The 16,609-nt window shown below is 46.5% G+C and overlaps 1 protein-coding gene across 2 annotated transcripts in view; it reads right to left on the bottom strand.

The window, feature by feature from the left end:
• The window catches only part of GAK (cyclin G associated kinase), a 191,091-nt gene that overhangs the window by 127,843 nt on the left and 46,639 nt on the right, over window positions 1-16,609 (bottom strand). For both annotated transcript variants that reach the window (XM_082248017.1, XM_082248016.1), the window contains exon 6: window positions 5,692-5,817. In XM_082248017.1, coding sequence (XP_082104143.1) covers window positions 5,692-5,817 — 126 coding nt within the window. The remainder of the gene's footprint in view (window positions 1-5,691; window positions 5,818-16,609) is intronic.

Here is a 16,609-nt window from a genome sequence, read left to right as displayed (position 1 = left end):
TGAACCACCGGCTGCACTCTCGGGTTAACCGGAGGGACAGGAGAGCCCGAGAAAAACCACCGAAGGCGGCGGAGGGGGGGGGGGGGGGGGGGGGAGTCCCCTCCCACTGCATGTGAAAGCAGTCTAGCAGCCAATTATCCACTAGGATTGCTTTTACATGTAAGCCGACTGCTGGCTGTAAAAAACAATACCAAGGTGATGCCTAAATCTGCAGGCTTTCATCCTGGTATAAACACTCAAAGTCCAGCAACGTACCAGTACATTGCTGGTCCTTGTTTGGCATACAGTGTAGGTTTTTTTTTTTTCTTTCATGCAGCCTGTGGGCTGAACGAAAAAAAGAGAACCTAACAGAAATCACCACCGGAATATTGTGTGGTATACACACCATTAACCGCCCAACAACCAAACCCACTGATTTAATGGTGGGTATACATGACAATATTCCACGTATACCTAAAAGGTAATTTAACTGCAGTGGTGAAATCAACCTACCACAGCCGCTGCCATCAGAGGTATCCATATATGCTGAGCGCAAACGCAGTACAGGTTAAGGTTGTAGTCGTCGACACAGAGGGGTTTCTCCATAACATCAGTTGCCGTAGTAATTTGGATTGTCGTGTCTGGGTGAATGGAGGACAGAACGAAACCATCCCGTGTATCCCACCTCTTCACTGCAAGCAATTTGTCAGTTTTCAAGCAGGCTCTCTCCCCCCGACTAAGATGGGAATTTACAAGCCGCTTGGGGAAGCCCCGAAGGATTAGGTCGCACGGTGCCACATGCGCCAAATTGTAATTCAAGAAGGTGACTAAATAGTGGCACGCTTGTGTAAAAGTTGTCCACGTACAAATGGTACCCCTTTCCGGATAAGGGTGACAACAAGTCCCAAACTATCTTGCCGCTGCTCCCTATGTAGTCTGGGCAGTTGGGGGGCTTCACAGAGCTATCTTTTCCCTCGTAGACCCGGAAACTAACTCTATAGCCTGTGGCCCTGTCACAGAGCTTGTACAGTTTGACCCCGTATCTGGCACGCTTGCTAGGGAGGTACTGTTTCATAGCAAAGGCGGCCAGTAACTTAGTCAGGGACTCGTCAATGCAGACAACTTGTTCGGGGGTGAACAAGGCTGCAAACCGCTGATTGAAGTGGTCTGCAAGGGGCCGAATTTTTTTTCAGGGTCTCCCCGAGGACGACAGATTTCACTGTCGTTGAAATGCATAAATCGCAGAATTTGCTCGTATCTCGCCCTGGACATGGAGGCAGAGTACACGCGCATATGGTGAATTGGGCTAGTGGACCAATATAGCCGCAATTCATGGGGTTATGCCCATGTTGAGGGAAAGGCCCAGAAAGATTTTAAAATCGTTAAAGGTTTCCAGCCTAACTCTGCTAACAGCAGTTTTGTTTGTTGTGTTATTGATTACTACACTTGCCTGGGTGTAGTGGGCTGGACGGAGGGGTTAAACGCAGGTGCTGGCAGGAATAAGTGCTGATCGTGCAAACACCGCCTTTTGGGAACCCTAAACTATGGGGACGCTAGTATAGTTCTGATCAGATCAGATACTGATCTGTTCAAACACTATACTAGTAATGGAAGTGTGTGTGTGTGGTAATTAAGGGGTTATTTCTAACTATGCGCTGGGGATCTGCGCTTAGACTGACGCTAACACTAGCTAATGTCCCGTGTCACTAATAATAGTGATCAGAAAAAAAAAAAACTGTACACTATAAAAGTGACACTGACAGGGCAATGAAGGGGTTAACTGGGGGTGATCAGGGGGTTAAATCTTTATTGGGGGGGAGGGGGTGGCGGGGACCCTAAACCTACTTGGGACAGAATATAATTTGCTAGCGCTAACTCAAGTCACAATCACACTAATACAAAATACAGTAAAACACTATATTACCTGTGTATAGTGTGCAATGTGACAGGGGGATCAGGGGGTTAAATATTATGGGGGGGGATGGCGGGTATCGTAAGTATAAAAGGAAGGGCCGCAAGCGCTAAACCTGGTCACAAGTCGCACTTATACAGGTATATAGAAAATGCTATATACTGTATACAGTGTGTTGTGACAGGGGGTGTAGGGGTGATCAGGGGGCGATCTGGGGTTTAAATATTTATTGGGGGGGGTAGCGGGGACCCTAAACCTCCTTGGGACAGAAACTAACTCGCTAGCGCTACCTCAAGTCACAATCACACTAATACAAAATACAGTAAAACACTATATTACCTGTTTATTAGTGTGCAATGTGACAGGGGGAAGGGGTTAACTGGGGGTGATCAGGGGGTTAAATCTTTATGGGGGGTGGCGGGTATCCTAAGTATAAAAGGAAGGGCCGCAAGCGCTAAACCTGGTCACAAGTCACACTTATACGGGTATATAGGAAAATGCTATATACAGTATACAGTGTGTGTTGTGACAGGGGGTGTAGGGGTTAACTGTGCCTATCTCAGTGTGTGTGTGCTGATGTAGAACTCACAGTTTAGATGTGCTCTCTCCTCTCGATGAATCCAAAAAGGATCATGGGAGGGGAGAGGTCTTTTCTTTGCCTGTGTTTACATTACACAGGCACAGATCAGTATCTGATTGGGCAGAACCGATCAACAAGTCCAGACCAATCATTGGCCTGGACCTGATGACTGACCGGATCTGAACCCAATCAGGCCATCAGCGGCGGCGGGGGCACGCCCCAGAGCGGTGGGTATGAGAGACGTAGCCCTACGTCGGTTTGCCTGTAGGGGGCTGACTGCCGCAGTAAATAGTCGTGCGGCGGTTGGCAAGTGGTTAATATACAGAATTGGACTTGACAAAGAAAAAGTAATTTCTCACAAAATACTTAATTATTCATATGTAGATATAGCTATAGCATAGATATAAGATATAATAGAACGATAAAAAAAAGAAAATAAAGATATAAAAACAGAATGCAGATTAATGAAGTAAACTAGGAGCTTAAAAAAACTCAAAAAGTAGAAAGGGGAATATAAACTAATAAATATGGAATACTATAGTAATAGCACTAAAGTATTTTTTTCCAAAAAACGGAAAGGATCTATAAACTGGTTTTATAACAAGACATGTTATTCTTACAGCAAACATTGCAACAACCTATCTTAAAAGGCAAAAAGGACAACAGATCACAAAGCAGTAGGTGGGGTGTATTTTAAAAACGCTTCATGGCATCTTGTGACATAACAGATAAAGTGAGGCTTGTTTAATTCCAATATAACTGTATTTAACCTCCCTTATAATATAATGGTACATCACCAGGTGCCTCTTCTGCTTACCCCACAGCCTAAATATTACCAGGACATGTATAGCATACATTTTGGTAACCTTTACTGGACAGATTACAATAAGATTTGACTGCAGACCCTCTCCATTTGCTGTATTAACTATTTTGAAATTGAGTTGTCGAAGGAACAGGAAATAAATCTTGGCAAAATCTGTTCCAGTGACAATAGGAGGAGGAGGAGATTTCCTCTTTCTTTTGAGTGATCACCTGCAACTTCCCTTGTTCCTGTTGTATCCCAAGGCAGAAAGTTAAAAGAAAAAGTTTCCCCTAAAGTGACAGACACTCCAATTAAAACATCTCAATGGGTTTAAGCCATTTACTAACCCACTGAGGGACTAAGTCTTAACCTTCCGGTAATACAGTTGCCTGCAGGAGGATTGGACACTGGCAGAAACAAGAAAATCAAAAAGGAAAAGAAAAAAAAATGTAGGCTAGTCCAGGGGGATAACCCCCTCTGAATAGAAGCCTGCCTCAGTTTTGAAACAAAGCAGTACCATGACCATAACCAAGGGGTGGAAACTATGTTCCTCTAAGGATAGTACAGGGGGGGAGAAAACCAGCGCTATGGATGAGAACTACCAGGTCTATGAGGTAAATAGGTTGCAGCCACCAACCGACCACACTTCATTTAAATGATATATAATACCATCTCACGGGCGCACTTTAATCAATCTATCCTCACTTCACTTGAGGCACCCACTGTTTGCCTCTTTTTCTTTCTTTTATAAAGGTTAAATACCTATTTTTGGTCACTTTGGATAAAATTATATCTATCTTTTTTCCCAAAATATATTTTTTTGGTGTTATCACCCTTTATATATATCCTTATCCACTCAAGGATTCACTCACTATTGTCCTCTGGGGATATATATCACTATTTTCTCCACAACACACCTTTCACCACTTATATATGATCGTCTCATCACTAAATTTATGCTCAGAAAAACGTATGTCTATATACTTTTCGCCCCTCTAATTTTCATTTTTTCAAAATGTATTATTTATCATTTATTTATTTTATATACTGGTTTTAATCATACATCTAATAAATTGTCTATTAAATATATCTGTAACCTAAATTGGATCCACAAAATGGCAGCATGATCAGGCATGATGATTAATATAGCCATTGACAAACATCCCATAGTAAGTCCGCACACACGGGGTAATCCGTACACCTCCTGTGTAACTGAGCCATCACTAGAGATTTGCATATGGACAAGTGATTGGCCGCTGGGATGAGTCCGGCTATATGAGGACGGAGAGGTCGACTGACGGGCACCGCTCCCGTAGACGTCCTATGATGAAACGTACGTAGGGCGGAACCCAACGTCACTTCCGGTCCGCAGCTCGCCTGTGTTTGGAACGCAGAAGCTTCCCCGGCGCGGTCTGCAACTGTCTGACACGATCTGCTGCATCTATCTTCTAAGCGTGAGTCACTACTAGCCTTTTGAAAATCCTCCCTTTGTATACCACACTAAGAGGTCCGTTTTTCTTCCCTTTGCACCCAGATGGGATCCATTGGTCCAGATTGGACAGATTGGGAGCAGGTTTGAGAAAATTTACCCATACCCTATTTGGCTTATACATACACCATTTGTGGCTATAGGGTAAGTGCGACCTCTAGTGGTCAGATTGGAGGAACATTATACAAAAGATGGGATCCATTGGTCCGTAAGGACAGATTGGGAGCAGGTTTGAGAAAATTTACCCATACCCTATTTGGCTTATACATACACCATTTGTGGCTATAGGGTAAGTGCGACCTCTAGTGGTAAGATTGGAGGAACATTATACAAAAGGTATGCATTAGCACCCTCACGGCTTTTTTATAATCATTTTATCCAGCACTGTCTTTATTAACCATTTATTGGGAACCATTCTACCTCACTATTTATCATTACCATACTTATTCATTATTTTAATTACCATACCTCACACCCACTATTTATTTATTTCTCGGCTGAAATCATCTATATTTAGCCAGTGATTGGAAATCTTCCACAGGCACAATATTTGCACATGTTATACTTGCACTATTTTTTACGCACTGAGCACTTTCTCCTCTTTCTCACCCGCATCTTTGCACATGCGTTAGGTAGCGCCGTTTCCAACTTTTTCACCCCCACATCATATGTTCCTCTAAGGACTCCAAGAAAAAGATTTTTAGGGCTAGAACAAAAATACTTATTGTGTTCCTATTTATGGAGGATCACAGGAATTCAAATACTGTTGGGACATAAAAAAGCAGTCCTACTTAGGGGTGGGCAACACAGCAACTAACAGAACCAACAGAAGAATGGGGAACTACACGCAGATGTATTAACCTTCATTTCCAAAAGCAACACAGCAAACCAACATAAACAGACTTCTGTTGTCCACGCCAACCACTTACTTCATCTTCAACAATTGATCTTCTCTGTGCAGTCCAGCTGTAGTCTGGGTAATGGGCAATGCTAGTAGAACTTCCAAAGTCACACAATTTTATTGTTCCTTGGTTACTCACTAGTAAATTTTCTACCTGCATGAAAACAAAACATCTTTAAACTAATGATGCCTAATTTATGACATGTCAATTTAAATTAAATGTTAAAAGCTGAATAATTTGCTCATTTCTAGACACTAGACTGTTTTTAAAAAGTAGCCACACATTTGACTAACCCATAGTAATTTTGTCTTAACTTAAAACTCCAATACATACAGTAGACAAGGCATGTTCAAAATATTCCTTTCGGTGCTCATGAATTTCCATACTTATGCCTCGTACACGCGCAACGATTATCGGTCGACCGATCGGCCGACTTTTGTCCAGTGTTGTTGTGTTAGTTGAAATGTGCCTAGACTGCACACAAATTTTCTCGGCCAACAAAAATCTACTTCAGAAGTGATGTCATGTGATGGTTTACTTTCTGTGTGTTTTTTCATCTCTGAGCATGCCCAGTCTTGCTCATCAGATTTTTGTCTGCCGAAATCTGTACTGACTGACAGAAAATCGGCCGTTGTGTTGACGGCCAACAAAAATTTTATAGCCTGCACACCAGATTTTTTTTTCGGCCGAAAAGTCGGAGTCGGTTGTCGGAAGCATCATACTAACAAGCCGAAAATCGGCCGATCGGACGTTGGCAGAAAATTCACAGCCAACTATCGACGCGTGTGTACGGGGCTTTAGGCAGGCCACAGATAGTGCCATTTTCTTTCCTGCAAGAAAATCACTTGATTCCCCCATCAGTCAGTGTTCATGGGGGAATGCGTCCCGCAGAGAGCCGTCCCAGCTGTGAGAACACTGATAATTTCTAGCAGCTATTGTCACATATTGCTTACAAAAGTCAGGCATGCTGGTTGTACCCAAGTCGATCAATGGATTGACTGAGGTACAATCAGCCTGCCCATAGATGGTTCGAATCTCGGTCGGTCCCTACTGAATCAGCTGAGATTTGAACCATCTATGGCCAGCTTAAGCAATTCTGGGCCCCTTGATCAGCAGTTTTATAGACTTCTTAGTTTCCAAAGAAAAAAAGAGGGAGCTGCAGTTCATTAGAAGTTACAAATGCAAATAAAATAAGGACGTTTTGCAAACTTTTATAAAAGCTTTTCCTCCTGGCAACAGCGTTTTGGCAGAAAAAACGCCTAACACTTCTAAAAGTGTGTAATGCATTAAGGTGCGTTTACCGGTGTCAAGCGCTTGGGCGTTAATTCATTTAATTGGACAGAATAACAATTTATTCTGGCCACTGAAATAAAATAACGTACCTAGCACTAACACGTTTATACGCGTTACCAAGCTTCAGTGTTTTTTTTCCTTCCAAAATGCTGTTCCTCCTAGACGCACTGACAATGGCTTTTTGTTTCTGCCTCTAAAAGCTGCTAAAGCCTGTGTGTGCATGGATGCATAGGGACATGCAGGGGAGTTAAGGGGCAAGATAATATAAAAAACGACAGATGCCCCTAGAAGCAGCTGCAAAAAACGTCCAGTGTGCATGAGGCTGAAGGGTTATCTTTCCCCTGTAAGCTTCTAACCAAAAACTAAAAGAAAAAAAAAAACGGATCAGTGCTCAAATTTTTGAATGGGAATTAATCAGATTAATGGAGAAAAATCACTTCCCTAGTTGTCATTCTGTTGCTTTGACTTTAATGGCTCATTCACATGGGTGCTCAGCCCCCTTACAGCATAAAAAGGGATTTATCTTTTTGTACTAGCGTTAAGCTGCATGCAGGCAGCCTATTTAAGTGAATAGATATTCTTTGGCTGTCTGGATTCACCCGCATAGCAGAGTTGGACATGTACACAGAGCCTGTGCATAGAGAGCTGTGCACCCATCTCTGTGTGCCTGTAAAACTTGGCTATGCACGTGAATCCATACAGCTGGACCGTATCCATTCACTTACATTGACTGCCTGCATGCAGTCTGGCGTTCGTACAAAAAGATTGACAAACATCCCGTCACGCTGTACAGGGCTGAGCACCAATGTGAATGAGCCCTTAAAGGAGGTCCATTTTGCTGTCAAACAAGGCTAAAGCTACACAATTACTGCATTCTCTGACACTTGTTTACAGCATGCTTGTTCTGGGCCTGTTAATAAAAAGTACTGAAGTCAGACACAACAAAGCATCTATCATTTTCAAGAAATGCGCAATGGCAGCCTCCATACTTGTCCCATGACAGTCATTTAAAGTCCAGCTGGATAAAAACCATGGCTTCCACTACAGATACAGCGAGCATAGCCATCTATGTAAGGAAGTATGTTATTTGCAGGATTGTCTGGTGAAAATAAAGAGAAAAAAAAAAAAAAAGACAGCAAAAGAAAACTAATGCAGCCAACTCATGTGAACTGGTAAGCTGCAATATATAAAAACTGAATTTTTGTAAAATCTTACCGTAAAATTCCTTTCTCTGAGTCCTCCGACAGTCGCCGCCCACTCATACAGTCTTCACCAATGGGGTATTGACTTCATCTCCACAGGAGTAACTAGGCATAAGACTTGTTAAAAAACAAAGCATTTACATAGACACACCCATGGGGGCTGTCCCACTGGTCCAATACCCCCCTTCAATTAGCCATCCCAACTCGTTTGGTAGCAAGCAGTTAGGTGTATAAGAACCCCAATAGAGGGACGGGGGCGGCGGCTGTCGGAGGACTCCGAGAAAGGAATTTTACGGTAAGATTTTACAAAAATTCAGTTTTCTCTTACGTCCTCCGACAGTCACCGACCACTCATACAGTCTTCACCAATGGGGATGTCCCAAAGCAGTGTAGACATGAGGGGTGGGCAACGCAACCGTCAGAAAGGCAACGCAGTACCCACAACAGAGAAAGGAACCTTACGTGAACAGAAAGGTAACCCTCTGGGTAACAACAAAAGGCTCAACAGGAGCAACAACCCAGGAAAGCAAATAACCAAGGGGGTAAACAACCCCAACAGCCAGGGACCCGAAATAAAACCAGGGTTCCCTTATGGTACAGCCGCACAGAGAACTTTGCGGCCAAAGGAGGCATCCGCCGATGCCAGAACATCAATTATGTAAAATTTTGAAAAGGTGTGTACTGACAACCAAGTCGCAGCCTTACACACCTGGGCCATCGAAGCCTGATGTCGGAAAGCCCAGGACGCACTCACCGCTCTAGTAGAGTGCGCCTTGACAGGGAGCGGAGGTACCCGTTCCTTCAACGAATAGGCCTGTACAATTGTCTGTCTGATCCATTTTGAAATGGCCGCCGCAGACGCAGCCATACCCTTCCGAGGTCCCTCAGGAAGGACAAAGAGAATCCGATTTTCGAAAGGATTCAGTTGACGACAGGTAAACCCTGATCGCCCTGACAACATCCAAGGAATGCAAAGCAACCTCCTCCTTAGGATGCTTAGGCTTTGCACAGGGCGAAGGCAAAACAATGTCCTCATTAAGGTGAAAATCAGAAACGTACTACAAAAAAAACCTGGCACTGTTGGACAGATATCCAGGGCTCAAAGGATGGGGTGGAGTGGGCGAATTATATCCCCCCCCCCTCTCTCCTCTGCTTCTCCCGCTCCACATCCAGCCCCTGAGTGTTTCTACTATCAAGTTTCTCTACACTCCACAGGCGTCTCCACCTAACTCCTGGGTCCTCTTCTAAGGTACAGCCTCTCTGTCGGACATCTGCTGGCATCTTATTAGATTAATCAGCATTTTTAGCCTTTCAATAAATGTCATTTTTATTCAAGATAACCGACTTGAGCTCATTGTCACTGTTCTTGGGAGCGCCAAACACACCCATTTATTTGTTGCAACGAAAATCAGAAACCACCTTTGGAAGAAAGGACGGGTTAGGTCGCAAGACCACCTTATCCCTATGAACCACCAGGTAAGGGGAGCGGCAAGACAAGGTCGCCAACTCCGACACTCTGCGAGCAGAAGTGATTGCCACAAGAAAGGCAACCTTTCTAGACAGCAGAGGTAACGAGATTTCCCTGATGTTTTCAAACGGGGAAAGTTGCAATACGGACAGGACCAAGTTCAAGTCCCATGAAGGTAAGGGCTCCCTACGAGGAGGGACCAAGTGACGCACACCTTGAATGAAGGTGCGAATCAAAGAATCAGATGCCACGGGGCGCTGGAAAAGGACTGCCAGTGCAGATACCTGGCCCTTAATCATGGCCAACGCAAGGCGCTGGTCCACATCAGTCTGAAGGAAACCCAGCACTCTCGCCGAGTATGAACGAGGAGAGAAGCCCCCGGACTCACACCAGGCAAAATAAGCTTTCCATGTACGGTAATAAATCTTACCAGATGATGCTTTTCTAGCCTTAATTAAGGTAGGAATGACCTCTGAGGAGAGACCCCTGTCCCTCAGGACCTGGCTTTCAACAGCCATGCCGTTAAAGCCAGCGACTGTAAAGCAGGATGGAAGATAGGTCCCTGAGACAGTAGATCTTCTTGCATTGGCAGCCGCCATGGAGGCTCGACGGCCAGGTGAACGATGTCCACGTACCAGGATCGGCGCGGCCAGTCCAGCGCCACCAGGATTCTGAGGCCAACCTGCGAGGGAACCTGGACAACAACTGAATCCGAGGAAGGGCATACATCAGATGATACTGATGCCAAGGCACTACCAACGCATCCGAGGCGACTGCCAGAGGATCGCGCGTTCTTGCCACAACCTTTCCACCTTGTGGTTTAGCCAAGACGCGAACGGATCCACATCTGGGGATCCCCATTTCGCACACAGCATTTGAAAACACCTCCGGGTGCAGGGACCATTCCCCCTGGTCCAGGGTCTGGCGGCCCAGGTAAGCCTTCCAATTCTCTACACCTGGAATGTGAACTGCCGATAGTGCCTGGACATGAGTCTCGGCCCAAGACAGAATACTGGTCACTTCCTGGGCCGCCTGGGCACTCTTGGTGCCCCCTTGGTGATTGATGTAGGCCACCGCAGTGGCATTGTCCGTCTGCACCCACACAGGGCGGCCCTGAAGACAGTCCGACCAATGGAGTAGGCACAGCCTGATCGCTCTCAATTCCAATATGTTTATGGGTAGGGAGGATTCCTCCACCGACCAAGTGCCCTGGGCAGACAGGTTGCCCAGGACTCCACCCCAGCCCGACAGGCTGGCATCCGTGGTAAGTACTGTCCACAGCAACGGCCGGAATGATTTTTCGTCCGCCACCGCTGGGGACTGAAGCCACCACAGAAGATCCACTCTGGTTTGGTGACACAGAGACACTCTCAGATCCAAGGATTGCGGGAGTCTGTCCCATCTGTTCAGGATCTTCGATTGGAGAGACCTTGTGTGAAACTGTGCGAACGGTATCGCCTCGAAGGCTGACACGATCAACCCCAGGGCCCGCATACAGGTCCTGAGTGATGAGGATTTGTTGTTTTGGAGGGCTCTGACCTCGTTCTGTAGGGTCCGGAGCTTGTCCTCTGGCAGAAACACCTTCGCTTGAGCAGAGTCCAGAACCATTCCCAAATATGGGACACGAACCGAAGGAGACAAAGTCGACTTCTGTACGTTGATGGTCCATCCGAACTCCTGAAGCGTCTGCACCGTAGTGGACAGATCGCGCAGCAGGCTCTGGCTGGCACTCGGACCCCTGATTTAGTTTAAAGGAGGGGCCCCGCTTATTGCGGAAAAACTTGCCTTTAGGATTCTGGGGCAGCAGAGTGCTCTTGCCCCCAGTGACCCCTTTAACCAATTAATACAGGGATTCCCCAAACAGGCGAGACCCCGCGTAGGGGATGTCAGCCACCGTTTTTCTCGAAGTCTGGTCAGCCGACCAGCTCTTTAACCACATCAGGCGACGGCTAATCACCGCGACACTGGACAGGCACGCAGCTAATGGGGCCTCATTCAAGGCCGCATCACACAAATACATGACTCCTTGATGGATCTGGTCCACCATCGCCACGGTATGAGGAGCGGAATCAGCCACGAGGGTGCGTTTTAGCCCCTTGGTCCAGTCCGCCACAGCCTGAGCCGCCATGACAGAGGCGAAAATGGGCTTTAGCAGGGAACCTGCCACCATGTAGGCATGGTGGGCAAGGGATTCCATTCTCCTATCTGTAGGATCCCTAAACACCGGAGAATCCTCGGTGGGTACTAGAGTGACCTTGTTCAATCTGGCCACAATGTGATCCACCTGAGGGGCCACACACCAGCACGAATCCGTAGGAGACGCAAAGGGATAAAGGAGTTGAAACCTTTTTGGCACCACAAAGGTGCGTTTTAAATAATGCCATTGATCATTCACAGTAGCCTGAAACTCAGCGGGGCAAGGGAACACCTGCGCCGCCTTGCGGGTCCTGTGTGTGCCAAAAGAGGACACAATGCAAGGAGGATTGGGCTCATCCTCTAAATGTAGTGTTTCTTTAATGGCAAGAATCAGCGCATCCATAGCCAGGCGGTCCTCGGCCGTCCCAGGGGGGGAATCATCCACCTCTGCAACCTCCGCCTCCCCCTCAGACTGAGAAGAGCGAGACCCCTCAAGGGGTATGGCACCTATGGTAACCATAACAGATTCAGAAGACAAGGACAAACGAGGCCTTTTCCTGGCAGCACGATCAGACATCAGAATCTCAACTTCGGACACCAAAGTCGCCACTGCAGCTGACAAAGTAGACAGAGCAGAGGATTCAGAGGAATCTGAATCCCCCCACCAGGGCTGTGGGAAATTTGCTGTCCTGAGAATCCATGTTAAAAACAAAATCCTCTTTTTTTTTTTTATATAAGGTACTGGCCCTTTAAGCGCGCCGCGGACCCCCGCAGCACACCGCTACAAAGACTGTGAACACACAGACCCTCAATCAGGATAACTGATAGCTAGAAGGATTGCACAAATAAAAAGACAGCAGACAGACCCCCACAAGTGTTACCACCACAGCCGAACTCTCCAGAGCAAAAGGAGGAAGTGATGTCACCGCATGAGGCTTAACTAAGGCTGCAGGCTAAGGAAAAATGGTTGCCAATAGAAAGTAATGGGAGGCTTCAGTAAAATGGCCACCGACATGTGCTCAGAACGAACGTTTTGCCACACACAAGATGGCGCCGCAGGGCGCCAAAAAACATCACATACAATGCTGTATAAGCGCCCATAGTGAAGCCAGACATGCTGCCTACACCTAAAATGGCGGACCCGCGGTTTTTAACCCCGCAGCGGTCGCCACACGTGTCTGTACCTCCCAAAAGCACCCTAAGGTGACACAGGAGAGGGACCCCCACAAACCCACACAGCGCACAGGCTGTGAGAGAAAACCCCCGCAGGGTCCGGGATCAGGGAGCCCAAAAAAGCACAGACACACAGGACTGCCAGCCCCAGATAGAGGCCCCACACAGAATGTACTTACCTGTACCCGATGGCGTGGGGTGCCTCTCATCGACGGGAAACCGCCCACCCTCAGATGGCACGGGTGCCGTCAGCCAAACGCAGGGCGCTAACAGTGCATGGAGAACCGTGGATGAGATGTCCAGGCGAGGTAGCCACCTCGTAGGCTGCATCCCTGAGGACAGGGATGGGTCGTTTGCGAGGCCAGGGCGAACACATAGCCTGCTAAACGCTCGATGGTGGGCTGGGATTCCATCAGGCCCTCTGTCCTGGAAAACCAGGACGACCAGTCTGACTTCCAGCTCCGCAAACGCCATCTTCATCCGAAGATCCGATTAACTAACGCTGACAAAATAAACAGCTGGTAGTGCAAAGAAAAAAACATATTTGCAGTAAATAAAATCATAAAATAGAAGAAGGCTGAGAATGAAGCCCCAGCACAGGGAAGCCTATCTTACTCCTTAACTAGGCAGAAGACAAACTGAGTTGGGATGGCTGATTGCAGGGGGGTATTGGACCAGTGGGACAGCCCCCATGGGTGTGTCTATGTAAATGCTTTGTTTTTTAACAAGTCTTATGCCTAGTTACTCCTGTGGAGATGAAGTCAATACCCCATTGGTGAAGACTGTACGAGTGGGCGGCGACTATCGGAGGACGTAAGAGAAATTTTGTTTTTGCAGTTTAGCCCTGCTTAAAAGCTGGACTCTGGGCATCAGAAATATATAAAAATAATAAAATATAACTCCCCCATCCAACCTTATGTAATCAAGCAAACATTTTCTGCTTAAACAGCAACGGCAAGTCTTCTTGTACGTTAAGGCTGGACATACAGTGCCTTGCAAAAGTATTCGGCCCCCTTGAACTTTGACCTTTTGCCACATTTCAGGCTTCAAACAAAGATATAAAACTAATTTTTTGTGAAGAATCAACAACAAGTGGGACACAATCATGAAGTGGAACGAAATTTATTGGATATTTCAAACTTATTTTCAACAAGTAAAAAACTGAAAAATTGGGCGTGCAAAATTATTCAGCCCCTTTACATTCAGTGCAGCAAACTCTCTCCAGAAGTTCAGTGAGGATCTCTGAATGATCCAATGTTGACCTAAATTACTAATGATGATAAATAGAATCCACCTGTGTGTAATCAAGTCTCTGTATAAATGCACCTGTGCTGTGATAGCCTCAGAGGTCCGTTTAAAGCGCAGAGAGCATCATGAAGAACAAGGAATACACCAGGCAGGTCCGAGATACTGTTGAAGTTTAAAGCCGGATTTGGATACAAAAAGATTTCCCAAGCTTTAAACATCCCAAGGAGCACTGTGCAAGCGATAATATTGAAATGGAAGGAGTATCAGACCACTGCAAAACTACGAAGACCTGGCCGTCCCTCTAAACTTTCAGCTCATACAAGGAGAAGACTGATCAGAGATGCAGCCAAGAGGCCCATGATCACTCTGGATGAACTGCAGAGATCTACAGCTGAGGTGGGAGACTCTGTCCATAGGACAACAATCAGTCGTATACTGCACAAATCTGGCCTTTATGGAAGAGTGGCAAGAAGAAAGCCATTTCTTAAAGATATCCAAAAAAGTGCCGTTTTAAAGTTTGCCACAAGCCACTTGGGAGACACACCAAACATGTGGAAGAAGGTGCTCTGGTCAGATGAAACCAAAATCAAACTTTTTAGCAACAATGCAAAACTTTATGTTTGGTGTAAAAGCAACACAGCTCATCACCCTGAACACACCATCCCCACTGTCAAACATGGTGGTGGCAGCATCATGGTTTGGGCCTGCTTTTCTTCAGCAGGGACAGGGAAGATGGTTAAAATTGATGGGAAGATGGATGGAGCCAAATACAGGACCATTCTGGAAGAAAACCTGATGGAGTCTGCAAAAGACCTGAGACTGGGACAGAGATTTGTATTCCAACAAGACAAAGATCCAAAACATAAAGAAAAATCTACAATGGAATGGTTCACAAATAAACATATCCAGGTGTTAGAATGGCCAAGTCAAAGTCCAGACCTGAATCCAATCGAGAATTTGTGGAAAGAACTGAAAACTGCTGTTCACAAACGCTCTCCATCCAACCTCACTGAGCTCGAGCTGTTTTGCAAGGAGGAATGGGCAAAAAATTCAGACTCTCGATGTGCAAAACTGATAGAGACATATCCCAAGCGACTTACAGCTGTAATCGCAGCAAAAGGTGGCGCTACAAAGTATTAACTTAAGGGGGGCTGAATAATTTTGCACGCCCAATTTTTCAGTTTTGTATTTGTTAAAAAAGTTTGAAACATCCAATAAATTTCGTTCCACTTCATGACTGTGTCCCACTTGTTGTTGATTCTTCACAAAAAAATACAGTTTTATATCTTTATGTTTGAAGCCTGAAATGTGGCAAAAGGTGGAAAAGTTCAAGGGGGCCGAATACTTTCGCAAGGCACTGTACATTATATAATTTTTTTTCGTACAATTTTCCTTTAGATTTATGAAAACCATATAATATGGGGTCAAACCTAAACACTTTCAATTTGTACGCAATCAAGTAGGCCCCTGCATACATAACTGAAGGTAGATCTAAAGCAGTGGTTCTTAACCTGGGTTCGATCGAACCCCTCGGGGGTTCGGTGGGTAGGGCAACGGGGCAATTGCTCCCCCCGAGAAAATATTACTGATTGTGAGGCCGAGCGCACCCCGCGAAATCAGAGCTGCGGTTGGGACAACTCACAGCCATTACACATAGACACTTGACACACCGCCCCCCCAGCAGGTTTCCAGCCTATCTCCTGCAGGCTGCTTGCTGCGTGAGTGGGCGGGATGGGGATGTACCTGACCACGGAGATCGCGACCGCCTGGAAGAGGGAAGTGTGAGCAGCTGAGCAGAGGGAGCCGAGTGAATGTTCCTAGAGGTAGGCTCAGCTAGCTGTACATGGTGGATTAGTTTACAAGGACCTCTATGCTAAGTCTGCTGAGTTACTGCAGCTTATCATAGAGGTGCTGTTAGCTGACAAATGGAAATGCATGTCCTTTTCATTTAGCTCAATAAAGCATTGTGAATGCCCCCTGGTGTGTGCCCTCCTGATACCCCATGGTATGCCCTCCCAACACCTCCCCCCCAGTGTGTGCCCTCCTGATACCCCATGGCATGCCCTCCAAACACCCCCCCCAGTGTTTGCCCTCCTGACACCCCATGGTATGTCCTCCCAACCCCCCCAGTGTGTGCCCTCCTGATACCCCATGGCATGCCCTCCAAACACCTCCCCCCAGTGTGTGCCCTCCTGATACCCCATGGTATGCCCTCCCAACACCTCCCCCCCCCAGTGTGTGCCCTCCTGATACCCCATGGTATGTCCTCCCAGCCCCCCCAGTGTGTGCCCTCCTGATACCCCATGGTATGCCCTCCCAACACCCCCCCCCCCCAGTGTTTGCCCTCCTGACACCCCATGGTATGCCCTCCCAACCCCCCCCCCAGTGTGTGCCCTCCTGACACCCCATGGTATGCCCTCCAAAC

This window comes from Pelophylax lessonae (genome assembly GCF_965119305.1).
Source record: "Pelophylax lessonae genome assembly, chromosome: 1".
Taxonomy (NCBI): domain Eukaryota; kingdom Metazoa; phylum Chordata; class Amphibia; order Anura; family Ranidae; genus Pelophylax; species Pelophylax lessonae.
This window is presented reverse-complemented; position numbering and strand designations above follow the sequence as displayed.